At 46.3% G+C, this 17,465-nt stretch overlaps 1 protein-coding gene across 2 annotated transcripts in view; it reads left to right on the top strand.

The window, feature by feature from the left end:
* The window catches only part of LOC119970187, a 143,989-nt gene that overhangs the window by 83,750 nt on the left and 42,774 nt on the right, over positions 1-17,465 (top strand). For both annotated transcript variants that reach the window (XM_038804407.1, XM_038804404.1), the window contains one exon: positions 7,408-8,369. In XM_038804407.1, coding sequence (XP_038660335.1) covers positions 7,408-8,369 — 962 coding nt within the window. The remainder of the gene's footprint in view (positions 1-7,407; positions 8,370-17,465) is intronic.

The raw sequence follows: 17,465 nt of genomic DNA, 5'->3' as shown, positions 1-17,465 counted from the left end.
AATGGGGAGACATTGGAACACTAATAAGAACTTCGGGAGGACCTTCATTTTAACTGTCTGTACTCTCCCAGCTAACGACAGCGGGAGCGCTTCCCACCTCTGGAACTCCCCTCGCATTTGTCCTACCAGCCGGGACAGGTTCAGCTTGTGTAGTCGACCCCAATCCCGCGCCACTTGTATTCCCAGGTACCTGAAACTGTCCCCAACTAACCGGAACGGCAGCTCCCTCAGCCGGTGTCCTTGGCCCCTCTCCTGAACTACAAATTTTTCACTTTTTGTCATATTCAATTTGTACCCCGAAAACTGGCCGAATTCCCCAGGGTCGCCATAATTCCGTCCATCCCTGCCATCGGGTCCGAAACGTACAAAAACAGGTCATCTGCGTACAATGGAACTCTATGCTCCACCCCACCCCCCTCCGAACCAGCCCCTTCCAACTCTCTGAAGCCCTCAGAGCAATTGCCAGCGGCTCTATAGCTAGCGCAAACAGCAGTGGGGAGAGGGGGCACCCCCGTCTCGTCTCACGGTGCAGTCTAAAATAGTCAGAAGTTGTCCTATTTGTCCTCTCGCTCGCCTCCGGGGCCTGATATAGAAGCCTGACCCAGTCGATGAAACCCACCCCAAATCCAAACCGTCCCAGCACCTCCCATAAGTAGTCCCACTCTACCCAGTCAAATGCCTTCTCCATGTCTATTGCCACCACTACCTCCACCTCCTTTCCCTCTGGGGGCATAATTATCACATTGAGCAATCTTCTTCTATTCACCACCAGTTGCCTACCTTACAACGAACCCTGTTTAATCCTCCCGAATAACACTCGGCACACAGTCCTCAATCCTAGTGGCCAAAAGCTTTACCAGCAGTTTTACATCCACATTAAGAAGGGAGATCGGCCTATACGATCCACATGACTCTGGGTTCTTGTCCCGTTTTAAAATCAAGGAGATGGTAACCTGCGCCATCGTCTGGGGCAGCACCCCTCTGTCCCTTGCCTCATTAGAAACCTTGACCAGCAGCGGCCCCAATATCCCGGAGAACTTTATATAAAATTCTACCGGATACCTATCCGGCCCCGGGGCTTTACCTGACTGCATGGCCTTTAAACCCTCAAATATCTCCTCGGCTCTGATCGGGGCGCCCAGTCCTTCTATTAGCGCCCTGCCCACTTTTGGGAATGTCAGGCCATCGAAGAAGCATCTCATCCCCCCTGGCCCCGCGGGGGGGCTCCAAGCTATAAAGTCTGCTATAAAAGTTCTTGAAAGCCCTGTTCACACCCGCCGCATCCCCTACCAAGTTACCGCCTCCATCCACCACTTTAACTATTGCGCCAGCCGCCTCCCCCTTTCTGAGCTGCTGAGCCATCATCCTTCTGGCTTTCTCCCCATGTTCTGAGCTGCTCCACTGCCTTACTCGTGGACACTACCCCAAACTCCGCCTGCAGCCTCCTCCGTTCCCTCGAGCTCCGCACTCGGGGTCCTCGCATACCCCCTGTCAATTTGCAGGATCTCCATTAACAGTCGGTCCATTTCTGCCCTGTCCGGTTTGTTCTGATTCTGATTCTCTGGCGTGCGATTAGAGAAGCAGCAAAGGTTCATGCATTGATTCTCTTCCCCACGAATAGTTCTGGCTGGTCCGAAGACTGACACTTTTGGGCAGGCCTCCACCGTCACCCCTATAACCTTGGATATTGCCTCGAAGAAGGCTCTGCAGAACCTGCCAAGTCTGGGGCATGCCCAGAACGTGTGTACATGGTTGGCCGGACAACCCTGGCACCATTCACATTTGTCCTCCACATCTGGGAAGAACCTGTTCATTCTGGTTCTTGTCAAGTGTGCTCTGCACCACTTTCAATTGCATGAGGTTTAGCCTTGCCCGTGAGGAGGTGGAGCTGGCCCTGCACAGTGCTTCGTTCCAGAGTCCCCACCCTATTTCCATCTCGACCTCTTCCTCCCATTTTTCCAGAGTTTCGTCCAGTGGGGCGCACGTCTTTTCGAGAAGTCAGCGGTACAGGTCCCCAGAGTTTCCCCTCCCCAGATTGTCCGCGTCCAGTAACTCCACTAGAATTGTGCATTTTGGGGTTCATGGGTTTGTAGTTGTGTTCTTGCGGAGAAAGTTTTGACCTGTAGATGTCAGCGTTCATTCCCCTGTGATAGGCCCATTCTCTCCGTCAGCTCCTCTAAGGTAGCTAGTCTGTTACCAGTGTAAAAATCCCTAACCGTTAGTGTCCCCATGTCCTGTCTCCAGCTCTTGAAGGTGGTGCGTGCATGGCTGGTGTGAACCTATGGTTGCTGCAGATGGGGGCCATGATGGACACATCGGTCAGAACAAAATGTTGCCTCATCTGGTTCCAAGTTCTCAGGATCACTACCACCATTGGGCTTGTTGAGAGTTTTGCTGGCAGGGATGGGAGCGCTGCTGTGGCGAGGACCCAGAGAATCATCCCTGTACAGGAGGACTCTTCCATCCTCACCCATTCCGTGTCCGGGTCCTTTACCCATCGTGTCACCTCTGCTGTGGCTGTCGAATGGTAGTATTGCAGGTTCAGGAGGGCCAGACCTCCCATGTTTCTTTTTCCTTTATAGTACTATTTTAGGCGTTTTTGGATTCTTCTCTCCGTGCGTGTGCGCAACCCCCCCCCCCCCCCACACACACACACGCGCACGCACACACAAAGTCCTCTTACTTATCAGTATTCTCCCCCCCCCCCCCCCCCCCCCCCCCCCCCCGGCCCTTGTCCCATAACAGGAATGATGCCTCTGTCCCACCCAGCCCTTCCTTACCGGCAGTCGGTCCTTCTCCCTCAGGTGTATCTCTACGAGAAAACTGTCAGCTTTCAGGTGGGCAAAGACTCTGGATCTTTTCACTGGGGCGTTATGTCCCCTGACATTCCAGGAGACTATTCTGATATTGGAGGGGGGTTTGTTTCTTCTCTCTTCCCCCCCCCCCCCCCCCCCCCCCCCCCCCCCCAATCCTGCCAGACCAACCGTACTTGCCTTGTTGATACGTCCCTGCACTGGGGCTTCCCTTTGTTAGTTGGCCATCCAAAATGGCCACGGTCACCGTACTCCCCATGAGGCCAGGGCCCTGCACTTCAGGGTTTTCCTTTGTTCAGGGGGTCACCCAAAATGGCCGTCAACTGTGTGTACGCCATGTGGGTGAGCCTCTTCATTCTGGACTTTCCCTTTGTTTAGGGACCCTGCAAAGTGGCTGTTTGCGGTGCCATCTTGGTCCATGTTTCTGATATCAACCTGCTGAAGCTAGTCTAGAGCACTCCAACCCCCTTTATGATTTTGTTCTCGCTGTGGTTTTGGTCCCCCCACGCTGGCCACCCCTCCCGCCAGGCGTGCGCTCCCCACTGGGAAATGCGCCATGGCCTCTTTCTCTCTCATACTTCCTAGTGTTAGCTTTCCCGCTAGTGTAATGGTCCCTCCATCAGGATGGATCTGACTCCCTCCTATGCCTGCGCTGCTAGTGTCCCTGCTATCTCCTCCTATTGCTCTCTCGTGTTCTGCCCTTGTTGTTCCTTCCTATGAGCTGGTTCGCCTGCTCATAGCGAGTCGATGCAGTCCCAGGAAAATGTGTTCAATTTTTTCTTTTTTTTTCTCCGTATCTTCCTCAACGCTGCCTCTCTTGCTGCCTGGCCTGACCATTGTTACGGACGAACTCATCCGCTTCTGCTGGAACAGTAAAATAATGCTCTTTGCCCTGGTAAATTACCCAGAGTCTAGCTGGGAATAACATCCCGAATCTGACCTTGCTCTTGTACAGGGCCGCCATTGCATGGTTAAATTCAGCCCTGTGCTTTGCCAGGTCTGCCCCAATGTCCTGGTACCCTTATCGTATGTCTTCCTAGTTGCACGTCTTCGACTGTCGAGCCCAGCGAAGGATTCTTTCTCGGTCTGATATTTGTGCAGATTGGCAATTATCAGTCTCGGCTGCTCCCTTGCCCCAGGCTTTGGTTGGAGCGACCTGTATCGATCTCTGGCGGTTTGTGGAACCTGCCCCTCTCAACAAGATTGCCCAGCATTTGGGCCAGGTAGTCGGTTGTGTGCCTGCCCACGGTCCCCTCTGGCAGGCCTTCTATCTGAATGTTCTGCCTCCTCGACGATTCTCCTGGTCCTCAACCTTCCCTTTCAGGCTCCTCTGCGTCTCCACCAACCTCTTGATGTCGGCCTCCAGGGCGGTGATTCGGTCGCCCTGATCCCTGACGCCTTTGCCAGTTCACGTTTCGTGCTTACCTGGTGCTTCCGGTTTCCTCCCCATGCCTTTGAGCGTCTTCTTCATGGTGGCTAGCGCCTCTGCCACCTTGACTGTAGCCTTTATCTTGGCCTTGATACTGTCTCTCATTGCATATTGTTCCTTGGTCACGAACAACCTCCATACATCACTTGGATCGTTTTCTGGGTCGCTGGTCTCCCTCTCTCTGGGGAGACCGTGGACCCCTTGCCTCGTGGGTCCTCAGACCAACCTGCTCGCCACACCTGTTCCTTGCCGCAATTCCTGGTGTCCCTGCAGGCTCTCGAGCTTTTGCTTCCTAGCATTTTTGCTATTTGTACTAATGTTGAAGGTGAGGGAATGTTTAAGTTCAATTTTGCGGGCTAAATTTGCCCAAAAGTGCCTACTTTTCTGTTGTATGGAGGAGAGCCACCTGATGTGCAACTACTCGGCACATGCCCATCACCGGAAGTCAGCAGATGTTTTTGTAATTGAAAGGCTGTTTCCAGTGAGGTTCAGTGCTCAGTACTAGGCCCCTTGTTTTTGTGGTGTATCGTAGTGATGGGGACTTAAATGTACGCCGCATGATTAAGAAAAAATATTTGTGTGGTTGATGGAGAGGAAGAAAGTGATAGACTGTAGTTAGATATCAACGGACTGGTCAGTTGGTGGAAGGAATGGAATTGAACCTGGAGAAGTTTGAGGTAATGCATTGTGGAGATGGGGGTAAACAAGGTATGCATGGCAGTATACGGAGAAATGTAGTGTAACAAACTGTACATCGAAAGATCCCTGAAGGGAGCGGGATAGGTAGATAAGATGGTTCAGAAGGCACACAGGATACTTTCCATTATTTACATGAGAGATAGAATATCAGTGCAGGAAGTTGTGCTGAAACTGTACAGAACGCTCATTTGGCCACAGCTGGAATAATGCGTACTGATCTGGTTGCTGCATTTCAGGAAGAATTGCACTAGAGAGGAGATTTACAAGAATGGGACCAGGAACTGAGACTTTTAGTTATGAGGGAAAATTGGATGGGTTGAGGTTGTTTTCTTTTGAATACAGAGATGATTTAATTGAGATGTGTAGAATTAGGAGAGACCTAGATAGTGCATAGGAATATCAATTTCCCTTAACAGACAAGTGAATGACCAGGCAGTGAAGATTTCAAGTAATCAGCAGAAGTGTTAGAGGGGAAATTGAGAACTTCTTTCATCCAGAAGGTGGTGGGAATTTGGAACTCATTGGCTCTTTAAAAAATATTTCATGGGATGTGGACATTTCTGGCTAGGGCATCCGTAATTGACCTTGAGAAGATGGTCAGCTGCCTTCTTGAATCTTTGCCTGTAGTGTAGGTATGGACATATTCAGGACTTTTAGTCAGCGACAGTGAAGGATCAGCGATATTAAATACAAGTTTGAATGGGGTGTGGCTTAGAGGGGAACTTGTGTTCCCATGCACCTTGTCCTTCTAGGTGGTAGACGTCACAGTTTGGAAGGTGTGTCAAGAGGTGCCTTGGTCAATTGTTCCAATCCATGTTGTAAGGGGTACACATTGCTGTCATATGCATTGTTTTATTGTTTATTTTGTTAAACGCATTTTATTGAAACTTGTATCAAAGTAGGTTACAGCAAATAAACACCCCAGGAAACTTTCTTCCCAACAATCAACTATACAGTTTGTACAGATTCTTCCCCCCCCGCGCGATGAACAGCTTCTGAAACACGGTCACAAATATCCCCCACATTTTCTTAAACTCACCACTATGCATCATTGGTAGAGGGACTGGATGTTGGAGTTATGGATGGGGTGCCAATCAAGCAGACTGCTTTGCCCTGGATGATGTTGAGTTTCTTAAATATTGTTGGGAGTCACACTCATCCAGGCAAGGAGAGAATAGTTCATTACCGACCTAACTTGTACCTTGCAGGTGGTGATCGGGCTTTAGGAAGTCAGGAGGTGAGTTACTTGCTCCAAAACCAAACCTCGGACCTACTCTTGTGGACAGAGTATTTATACGGCTGGTCCAGTTCAGTTTCTGATCAATGGTAATCCCCAGGTTTTTGATGGTGGGGATTCAGCAATAGTCATTCCTTTGAATGTCAAGGAGAGATAGTTGGATTCTCTCTTGTTGGAGATGGTCATTTCCTGGCATTTGTGTTGTGTGAATATTACTTGCCATTTATCAGCTCTACCCTGAATGCTGTGCAGTCCTTGCTGCATGTGGCAGAGGTGCTTCAGGAGCTGAGGAGTCATGAATGATGCTGAACATTGTGCAATCATCAGTGACCCTTTCAATTCTGGCCTTATGATAAAGGAAAGATTATTGATGAAGCAGCTGATAATGCTTGGACTAGGACACTAATTGAGGAACTCCTCCAGCAATGTCCTGGAGCTGAAATGATTAGCCTCCAACAACCATAACCATATTCCTGTCTGTCCCACTTAACTGATTAATGTAACAAATGAACTATTCTTTAGTTGGCAATAAGGACATTGGGCATCCAACATATTAAAAAAAACTCCCACAGCAATTTGAAAGTTGATGATTCGAGAGCATTTTATCAGTTCTCATGACCACTGAACTAGGAACTTTGCCTTGTTGATTTCTCCAAATTAAAATGTACGATACAGAGAAGTTGAATATAGACAAGTGGCAGCTTCAGAGCAAAGCGCAGGAAACAGTTAAAGACAGGAAGTAAAGATCATTCCGGAATAATTTGCTCAAAATCGGCACCTATTTTTAAGGTGTTCTGCCCCTTTCTGTCTGTGATTGGGTCATAATAATTATAGGTCATTTTATTCGATAGAAATGGCTGTCCGTCAGATTTTTAGTATGGGGTGACTGCAACATCTCATTCTCAACACGTTTTATCAGTTCTCATGACCACTGAACTAGGAACTTTGCCCAGATTCATATACTGACGAATGTGTCTGTCTGGAGTTTTAATCTGATCATTCTCATGCTATTCAGCAGTTTTCACTGCCTGTTTGTTTGTGACCTTAGAGAAGCCATTTTGATCCTAAATCATTTCTTCCTTTTAAACTTATTACATATTAAAACTAGATTTCTATCATATTCCCAACTTGATTGGGCGCTATTACGAATTTACTTTGGTAATATGCTAACAGCAATTCTTAGCCTAAAGTTGAACTGATAACTTTTTTAAAATACCTTTCTTCCACAGGCCAGCTGTTTCTGCATTACCACACCCAAAAGAAGATATTCAAATTCCTCCAACACTTAACCATGAGTTTGAGTTTGAATTGGAGGAAGAGAGCTTCTGTTTTGAGGATTGGATTGCAATCCCAAAGAAAGCGATAATTCAGGACCCAGCTGAACAGGAAAAGAAATCTGTCTTGGCTGCAAAGAAAGCAAAAGCGAAAGAAAGAGCACAGAAGACAGAATTAACAAGAAAAGAAGTTATCATTCCATTAAAAAAGTTGTCTATGAACAACAATTATTGGTCAAAAATTGAAAATCAACCAGAAAGGTGTGGAAGAAAATCTACACATCTGTTAAAATATAATAAAACTGTTAGCGGCACTGAGAAAGAGGAAGAAGAAATACAAAATGAATCCTTATTGCACTCCAAACGCTTGTTATCTACCAAACAAAAAAAAATAGGAGAAAAAAAACGAGGTAGACCAAGAAAAAACATTGTGGTTGAGTCTGTAGAAGCTGAAGGGAAAGAGGAAATTTTAGGAGAAAATTTCCATGTTGATAATGAAAACGGAACCAAAAAGTCCAGACTGTCTGAGGAAAGTGTAATTACTTGTAAGAAGTTCCTAGAATCTGGACGTTCAGTAAATTTGCCATCATCTCACCCTAAACATTTGGCTCCCAGGCAAACAGGAAGAAAAACTCGAGGAAGACCAAGAAAAAACTGTGGAGGTAAACCTGGCAGAGCTAAAGTGCAAGAGGAATTACAAGAAGATTTCTGTATTGAGGATGACGGAAACAGAACTGAAAAGTCCCATCTCTCTGAACAAGATGCAACTTCTCCTGGGAGAAACTCAGAACCTGAAAGTTCAGCAGATTTTCCCCAGCCATATACTTATGATAAAAGATCAAAGCTACCTTTATTTACAAAACCGCAAACTCAAAACAAAAAGAAAACAAAGAGAGGACAGAAGCAGAAACCGACAGGTAACTTTTTTTTCATTTGAATATTTAAATTTCCAGTAGTATTTTGGATCCCCTGTTTATTTATGTATATACATTTAAAAATGGATATTGTAGTCTAATACTTTGCTGTTGAGATTTCACCAGTCACTATAGGCAACATCAGTAGAGTTACTGCATATTATCTGCCTGTGAATCATAAGATTTACAGTGCAGAAGAAGGCTTTTTGGTCCATCGAGTCGGCACCAGCCCCTGGAAAGAGCACCCTCCCCAAGCTCAAGCTTCCACCCTATCCCAGTAACCTAGTAACCCTACCTAATCTTTTGGACACCAAGGGGCAATTTAGCATGGCCAATCCACCTGACCTGCACATCTTTGGACTGGGAAGAAACCAGAGCACCCGGAGGAAACCCACAAAGACAAGGAGAGAAAGTGCAAACTCCACACAGTCACCTGAGGCCGGAATTGAACCTGGGACCCTGGAGCTGTGCGGCAGCAGTGCTAACCACTGTGCCGCGGTGAACAAAGAACAAAGAAAATTACAGCACAGGAACAGGCCCTTCGGCCCTCCCAGCCTGCGCCGATCCAGATCCTTTATCTAAACCTGTCTCCTATTTTCCAAGGTCTACTTCCCGCCCATTCATATACCTGTCTAGATGCTTCTTAAATGATGTTATCGTGCCCGCCTCTACCACCTCCGCTGGTAAAGCGTTCCAAGCACCCACCACCCTCTGCGTAAAAAACTTTCCACGCACATCTCCCTTAAACTTTCCCCCTCTCACCTTGAAATCGTGACCCCTTGTAACTGACACCCCCACTCTTGGGAAAAGCTTGTTGCTATCCATCCTGTCCATACCTCTCATAATTTTGTAGACTTAAATTTTGTGGGTTGCTTTTATGTGGTAATTCTGATTTCAAAATTACTAATGAGTATCTTGTATTTACGACAAGAATGCAATGTGAGTAAGAGGCCAGTAATGTTTCCATATTTTCGTTCCTAGTCAGATTGTGTTTCATCACAATAATAATTGTGCTTGACTTGATGTGCACAGCTTGCAGGAAAGTACAACTAATTTGTGCAAAATATTGAGATGAATGGAAGCACTGTCGTTAAATCCTGTAATTGGAGAAAGGATCTCAAGCATCCATGTTTTAGGGGTAATCTGTATATTCAGGACACATTTGAAATGAATATGAACCTTCCCTGGCCTGGGATCTGTATTCTGTATATCTACATAAAGTATATTCTGATTTGTATTGTTATTTTACCGATATCTGGCTCACCAATGCCAGTCAATTAAGTTTCTCTGAATGATGGCATGCCATTTAGCACCTGAGACCATATAGCACCTATATTTTAGCAAAGCCGCTCAATTTATTTAATCTTGTATCATTGCCTCTTCTTGACATGTAACATGTTTTATTATTCATTCCTGGGATATAGATATCGCTGGCATAGTGGACCACCTTCTTGAACCACTGCAATTTGATCCTTGTAGTAAAAATACTCTGCCAGCCTTGTTCGGGATGGATTCCAAGATTTTGGCCCTCTGGGTGCTCCGGTTTCCTCCCACAATCCAAAGATGTGCAGGTTATGTGGATTGGCCATGCTAAATTGCCCTTGGTGTCCAAAAAACAGATTGGGTGAGGTTGCTGCGTTATGGCGATGGGGTGTGGGCTTAAGTAGGATGCTCGTTGCAAGGGCCAGTGCAGACTCGATGGGCCGAATGGCATCCTTCTGCACTGTAAATTCTATGATTTTTATGATTCTGTGATCAGTGAAGAAAAATGCTGATCAATTTCCAAGTCATGACCATGTGCAGGGAAGGTCTGTCAAAGAAGTCTTGGAGAACTGCTGCCGTGCATCTTCTAATTGGTAAACTGTAAACACGGTGTGCCATTGGTGGATGGATAGATGTTTAAAGTGGTGGATGGGTGGTAGAAAATGGGCTGCTTTGTCCTGAATTATGTCAAGCTTCTGTGCGTGTTGTTGGAGCTGCACTCATCCAGAAAAGTGGAGATTATTCCATCACACTCGTGATTTGTTCCTTGTAGATGGTGGACAGGCTTTGGGTATCAGGAGGTGAGTTACTCCCCACAAAATTCCCAGTTTCTGACCTGCTTTTATAACCACAATATACCTATATATATGGCTATTTCTGGTTAATGATGACCCATGGATGTTGGTGGTGGATGATTCCATGATAATAGAATAGGTTAGACTTTCCCTTATTGGAGAAGGCCATTTTCTGGCACTTATGTGACATGAATCTTACTTGCCACTTATCAATTCACACTGGAATTTTGTCCAGGCCCTGTTGCATGTGGACAAAAACTGCTTTATTATCTGAGGAAATTGTGAATGGAAATGATCATTGACCCCAGTTCTTACTTTATGATGGCGTGAAGGTAATTGTTGAAGCAGCTGAAGATGGTTCTGCCTAAGAGACTATAGACAATAGAATAGAACATTACAGCGCAGTACAGGCCCTTCGGCCCTCGATGTTGCGCCGACCTGTGAAACCAATCTAAAGCCCATCTACACTTCCATTATCATCCAAATGTTTATCCAGTGACCATTTAAATGCCCTTAATGTTGACGAGTCAGCTACTGTTGCAGGCAGGGCATTCCACGTCCTTACTACTCTCGGAGTAAAGAACCTACCTCTGACATCTGTCCTATATCTATCTCCCCTCAATTTAAAGCTATGTCCCCTCGTGCTAGCCATCACCATCCGAGGAAAAAGGCTCTCACTGTCCCCCTATCTAATCCTCTGATCATCTTGTATGCCTCTATTAAGTCACCTCTTAACCTTCTCTCTAACGAAAACAGCCTCAAGTCCCTCAGCCTTTCCTCATAAGATCTTCCCTCCATACCAGGCAACATCCTGGTAAATCTCCTCTACACACTTTCCAATGCTTCCACATCCTTCCTATAATGCGGCGACCAGAACTGCACGCAATACTCCAAATACGGCTGCACCAGAGTTTTGTACAGCTGCAACATGACCTCTTGGCTTCGAAACTCAATCCCTCTACCAAGAAAAGCTAACACACCGTACGCCTTCTTAACAACCCTATCAACCTGGGTGGCAACTTTCAGGGATCTATGGACATGGACACCGAGATCTCTCTGCTCATCCACACTACCAAGAATCTTACCATTAGCCCAGTACTCTGTATTCCTGTTACTCCTTCCAAAATGAATCACCTCACACTTTTCTGCATTAAACTCCATCTGCCACTTCTCAGCCCAGCTCTGCAGCTTATCTATGTCCCTCTGTAACCTGCAACATCCTACCGCACTGTCCACAGCTCCACCAACTTTAGTGTCATCCGCAAATTTATTCACCCATCCTTCTACACCCTCCTCCAGGTCATTTATAAAAATAACAAAGAGCAGTGGCCCCAAAACAGATCCTTGTGGTACACCACTAGTAACTGAACTCCAGGCTGAACATTTCCCATCAACCACCATCCTCTCTTCTTACAGCTAGCCAATTTCTGATCCAAACCGCTAAATCACCCTCAATCCCATGTCCCCGTATTTTCTGCAATAGCCTATCGTGAGGAATCATATCAAACGCTTTACTGAAATCCATATACACCATATCAACTGCTTTACCCTCGTAAACCTGTTTGGTCACCTTCTCAAAGAACTCAACAAGGTTTGTGTGACCTACCCTTCACAAAACCGTGTTAACTATCCCTAATCAAATTATTCCTTTCTAGATGATTATAAATCCTATCTCTTATAATCCTTTCCAAGAATTTGCCCACTACAGAAGTATGGCTCACTGGTCTATAGTTACCGGGGTTGTCTCTACTCCCCTTTTCGAACAAGGGGACAACATTTGCTATCCTCCAGTCTTCTGGCGCTATTCCTGTGGACAATGACGACATAAAGATCAAAGCCAAAGGCTCTGCAAACTCCTCCCTGGCTTCTCAGAGAATCCTAGGATAAATCCCATCCGGCCCAGGGGACTTGTCAATTTTCACACTTTCCAGAATTGCTAACACCTCCTCCTTATGGACCTTAATCCCGTCTAGTCTAGTAACCTGTATCTCAGTATTCTCGACAACATTGTCTTTTTCCTGTGTGAATACTGATGAAAAATAATCATTTAGCGCCTTTCCTATCTCCTCGGACTCGACGCACAATTTTCCACTACTGTCCTTGACTGGCCCTACTCTTAACCTAGTCATTATTTTATTCCTGACATACCTATAGAAAGCTTTAGGGTTTTCCTTGATCCTACCTGCCAAGGACTTCTCATGTCCCCTCCTGGCTCTTCTTAGCTCTCTCTTTAGGTCCTTCCTGGCTAACATGTAACTCTCAAGTGCCCTAACTGAACCTTCACGTCTCATCTTTACATAAGTCTCCTTCTTCCTCTTGACAAGTGATCCAACTACGTTAGTAAACCACGGTTCCCTCGGTCAACCACTTCCTCACTGCCTGACAGGTACATAGTTATCAAGGACACGCAGTAGCTGTTCTTTGAACAAGCTCCACATTTCAATTGTGCCCATCCTATGCATCCTAAGTCTTGCCTAATCGCATCATAATTGCCTTTCCCCAGCTATAACTCTTGCCCTGCGGTATATACCTATCCCTTTCCATCTTTAAAGTAAACGTAACCGAATTGTGGTCCCTATCACCAAAATGCTCACCTACCTCCAAATCTAACACCTGGCTTGGTTCATTACCCAGTACCAAATCCAATGTGGCCTCGCCTCTTGTTGGCCTAACTACATACTGTGTCAGGAAACCCTCCTGCACACATTGGACATAAACTGACCCATCCAAAATACTCGAACTATAGCGTTTCCAGTCAATATTTGGAAAGTTAAAGTCCCCATAACAACTACCCTGTTACTTTTGCTTCTATCCAGAATCATCTTTGCAATCCTTTCCTCTACATCTCTGGAACTTTTTGGAGGCCTACAGAAGACCCCCAAAAGGGTGACCTCTCCTTTCCTGTTCCTAACCTCAGCCCATGCTACCTCAGAAGACGAGTCCTCAACAAACGTCCTTTCTGCCACCGTAATACTGTCCTTGACTAACAATGCCACACCTCCCCCTTTTTTACTACCTTCCCTGAGCTTACTGAAATATCTAAACCACGGAACTTGAAACAACTATTCCTGTCTCTGCTCTATCAATGTCTCCGAAATGGCCACAGCATCGAAGTACCAGGCACTAATCCATGCTGCAAGTTCACCCACCATATTCCGGATACTCCTGGCGTTGAAGTAGAGACACTTCAAACCACCTTCCTGCCTGCCGGTACACTCCTGCGATCTTGAAACCTTACTCATGACCTCACTACTCTCATCCACCTGTACACTGGAGCTACAATTCAGGTTCCCAACTCCCTGCTGAATTAGTTCAAACCCTCCCGAAGAGCATTAGCAAATTTCCCCCTCAGGATATTGGTATCAGGTGTCAACCATCCCGTTTGTAGAGGTCCCACCTACCCAGAATGAGCCCCAATTATCCTGGTATCTAAATCCCTCTCTCCTGCACCATCCCTGTCGCGACGTGTTCACCTGTTCTCTCACCCTATTCCTCATCTCACTAGCACGTGGAACGGGTAACAACCCAGAGATAATAACTCTTTGTTCTAGCTCTAAGATTCCTCCCTAGCTCCCTGAATACCTGCCTTACATCCCCATCCCTTTTCCTACCTATGTCGTTGGTGCCTATGTGGACCACGACTTGGGGATGCTCCTCCTCCTCCTTAAGGATCCCGAAAACATGATACGAGACATCATGGACCCTGGCACCTGGGAGGCAACACACCAACCATGAGTCTCTCGTTCCCACGGAATCTCCTATCTGTCCCCCTAACTATGGAGTCCCCAATGACTAATGCTCTACTCTTCTTCCCCCTCCCCCCCCCCCCCTTCCCTTCTGAGCAGCAGGGACAGACTCTGTGCCAGAGACCTGTACCCCATGGCTTACCCCTGGTAAGTTGTCCCCCCCACTAGTATCTAAAGCGGTATACTTTTTACTAAGTGGAACGACCACAGGGGATCCCTGCCCCTCTCACCGTCACCCATCTGTCTTCATTCTTCGGAGTAACTACATCCCTGAAGCTTCTATCTATGACCACCTCTGCCTCCCGAATGATCTGAAGTTCATCTAACTCCAGCTCCAGTTCCCTAACACTGTTTCTGAGGAGCTGGAGATGGTTGCACTTCCCACAGGCGAAATCAGCAGGGACACTGACAGTGTCCCTCTCCTCAGACATTCTGCAGGAGGAACATTGCACTGCCTTCCCTGCCATCCCCTCTAGATAACTTGCGGATAAAAGAAGAAAAAGTAGGAAAGAGTTTACCTGATCTTCACTCAACCCCTTAGTTTAGAGGAGGTGGCTCCTCTCCCGCGCTCTTAAATCTCTGACTCCTCTCCCACACTTTTAAATCTCCGGCTCCTCTCCTGTGCTTTTAAATCTCCGGCTCCTCTCTCGCTTTTAAATCACTGGCTCCTGTCCCGGGCTTTTAAATCAGCGGTCCCTCGCCTGCTTTTCAATGTCCCGACTGACCAGAAGAACTCCTGCAATGATGTCTTGAGGTTGAGATGATTAACCTCCAACAACCACAACCATCATCCTTTGTGCTAGATTTGGTGCAAAGCACTGGAAAGTGTTTACCTAATTCCCTCTGCAAGAGGAGGCGTGGGCAGGCAGTGCATTGTTGAGGGCGAGAGAGTGGGGGGGGTGGCCCTCCGACTCTATCAGCGTGGCACTGGTGTGGTGGACCTTGTTGTGGGTCAAGGGGGAAATGCCCCAAGTGAGATCAACCATGTCAGGTTCACGATTGCTGAGACCACAAGTTATCCATGCCCACGTGATTCCCGGCGGCGGGAACTGGAGAATCAAGGGAGGTCAGAGCATAAGGTTCCAGGCTTATTAAATAGATGCAAATGGGTTATTAAGACTTTGTTCAAGCCACTAAGGGGGGGGGGGGGGGGGGGGGGGGGTAGGGTAGGAGCATTGCGTTCTGATCGGTGCCTGGCGCCGATCCTGATTTTCCACTGAAGCCCGATTCTCTGTTCCATTGGGGAACACATTCGGGCGTCTCGGGATGGAGAATCTTGCCCCAGGTCTCCAACTGCCTCCCTGGCTCTCTGAAAATTATCCCACTGAGGCAATCATCTCAATCACTGCTTGTACCGGGCATTTAATTGGCCACCAGCCAACCAATTGAACCGGGTTCCACCAATCTCTTGGGTGCCGAAAAGTCTGATTTCTGTTGTTTGACGGCTAACACATGTTCTCTTTTGTAACTTTTGAATTCCTTGCTTTACCGCTCGACTTAAAGATATATGTCCATTAAGTATCCACGGATCAGAATGATAACAGCAAAAATAAAGAAAGGGGTAATGAGAGAATGAACAGGAAGGGCCTTACAGAAGTATGTGATAACACTGAAGGGGGTATAGAGAAGATGCGCCAGGCTATTTCCTGGGGTGTGTAATGATATCTATATTGACTGTAATGTAAATAGTTAACAAGTTAATGATAATTCTTCTTACGACTAGAGGGAACCACAGAACAGTCACATATGTATCATGTGACATGGGGTATTCTGGGATAGGATAGTGAGGCATGAGAGAGAGAGCAGTTGTACTTGAGAAAGTCTGCTAGTTAGAGCTAGCCTATTTTAAAAGATAAAGTTTCTACTTTAAGAATGTGATTGAATCTTAGTTGTTAGCGTAATAAATTCATAGTTTTGTTTGTTAATAAAGCTTTGTGTTCTTTATTCAACACTATGCATCCAAGCCATCCAGGTAAAGCAAAATGGAGCCCACAACAGGGTGGAGCTATGGAGAGAAGCTGAATAGGCTCCAGTTCTAATCTTTAGAGCAGAAAAGGCTGAGGGGGAAACCTGATTGAGGTGTAAAAAATTATGAGGATTATGGACAAGGTGAATAGGAAGCAGCTATTCCCCTTAGTTGAATGGTTAATAACAAGGAGGTGTGGGGCAGGAGATTTAGAGGGGATTTGAGGAAACATTTTTTCACCCAGAAGGCGTTGGGAGTCTGGAATGCACTACCTGGGAGGGTAGCAGAGGTGGGAAACCTCACGACCTATAAGAAGTAAATATTCATTTTTTTAATAAATATTTTTTATTGGGTTTTTAAACAAAGTATATTTACCGCTATGTACTCAGAAGATATATATAAGAGAAGGGCACACACAAACATACCAAAAAAAGAAAAGTAATAATAAAAAAGAAATAAACAATAGACTAAAGTAATTGATAAGGTATTATGCACCAGCTCATCAGCAGCAACTCTGTACAATTGGCAAGGAAGAAGAGACTGGGGAGGTAGATATACATTTGCGTGCGGGAGAAACAATTACAGAGGGCAATACTCGAATGGGTCTGGTGTTGGTGTTGTCACCTTGCTTCTCCCGGATGGATTTTGCTGCCATTGTCGTCTCGCGGTCACCTGTGCTTCAGCCGTTCATCCCGTCTTTCACTTGGATTCTCATTGCTCTCTGTTCCTGTAGATGCCAAGTTTGTTATCGTTTCCCGTGCCCTCCTTCTGGCTATCATTTCACTACCCCCCCCGGGGGTCTATCTCTCCCTCTTGTGCCTTGGCTACTTTCCCATGATTCCTGGCTACTTGGCTATTCTCTGTTGGTCACAAACAGGTCCCAGAACAATTGGGTGAATGGTGTTGCTTGTTATGCTTTCCCTTAATTTACTCTGTTATAATTACCTTTGCTCAAGAGTCGCCAGGTATCTTTCTGATACCACCACAAGGTTCAAAGCCGAATACTGATCAATGACTTGATACACCAGTTAGTAAGTTTGAAATCAATGCACATTTATTTACACACACAGTCAATTATTACTCATGCATAAACTCTACTCGCTAAACTACAACTACTACTAAAAGCCTATACTTAGCTTCGAGTGCCCACTCAGTCAGAGACACAATGGCCGTTGTCCGGTTCTGATACTGTTGGCTTCGAACTGGTATAGAATAGTAGCTAGGAGCGTCTATCTCGTAGCGTGCATTGACCTTCGACTTACTTGGCTGGTGCTTGGGCCTCTCGTCGCTGAGAACCAAATGCCAAGATGAAGGTGACGCAGAGGGGTAA

The sequence above is a fragment of the Scyliorhinus canicula genome, chromosome 8 (genome assembly GCF_902713615.1).
Source record: "Scyliorhinus canicula chromosome 8, sScyCan1.1, whole genome shotgun sequence".
Classification (NCBI taxonomy): Eukaryota; Metazoa; Chordata; class Chondrichthyes; order Carcharhiniformes; family Scyliorhinidae; genus Scyliorhinus; species Scyliorhinus canicula.
Note: the sequence above shows the minus strand (reverse complement) of the source record. Positions and strands in the feature narration are given on the sequence as shown.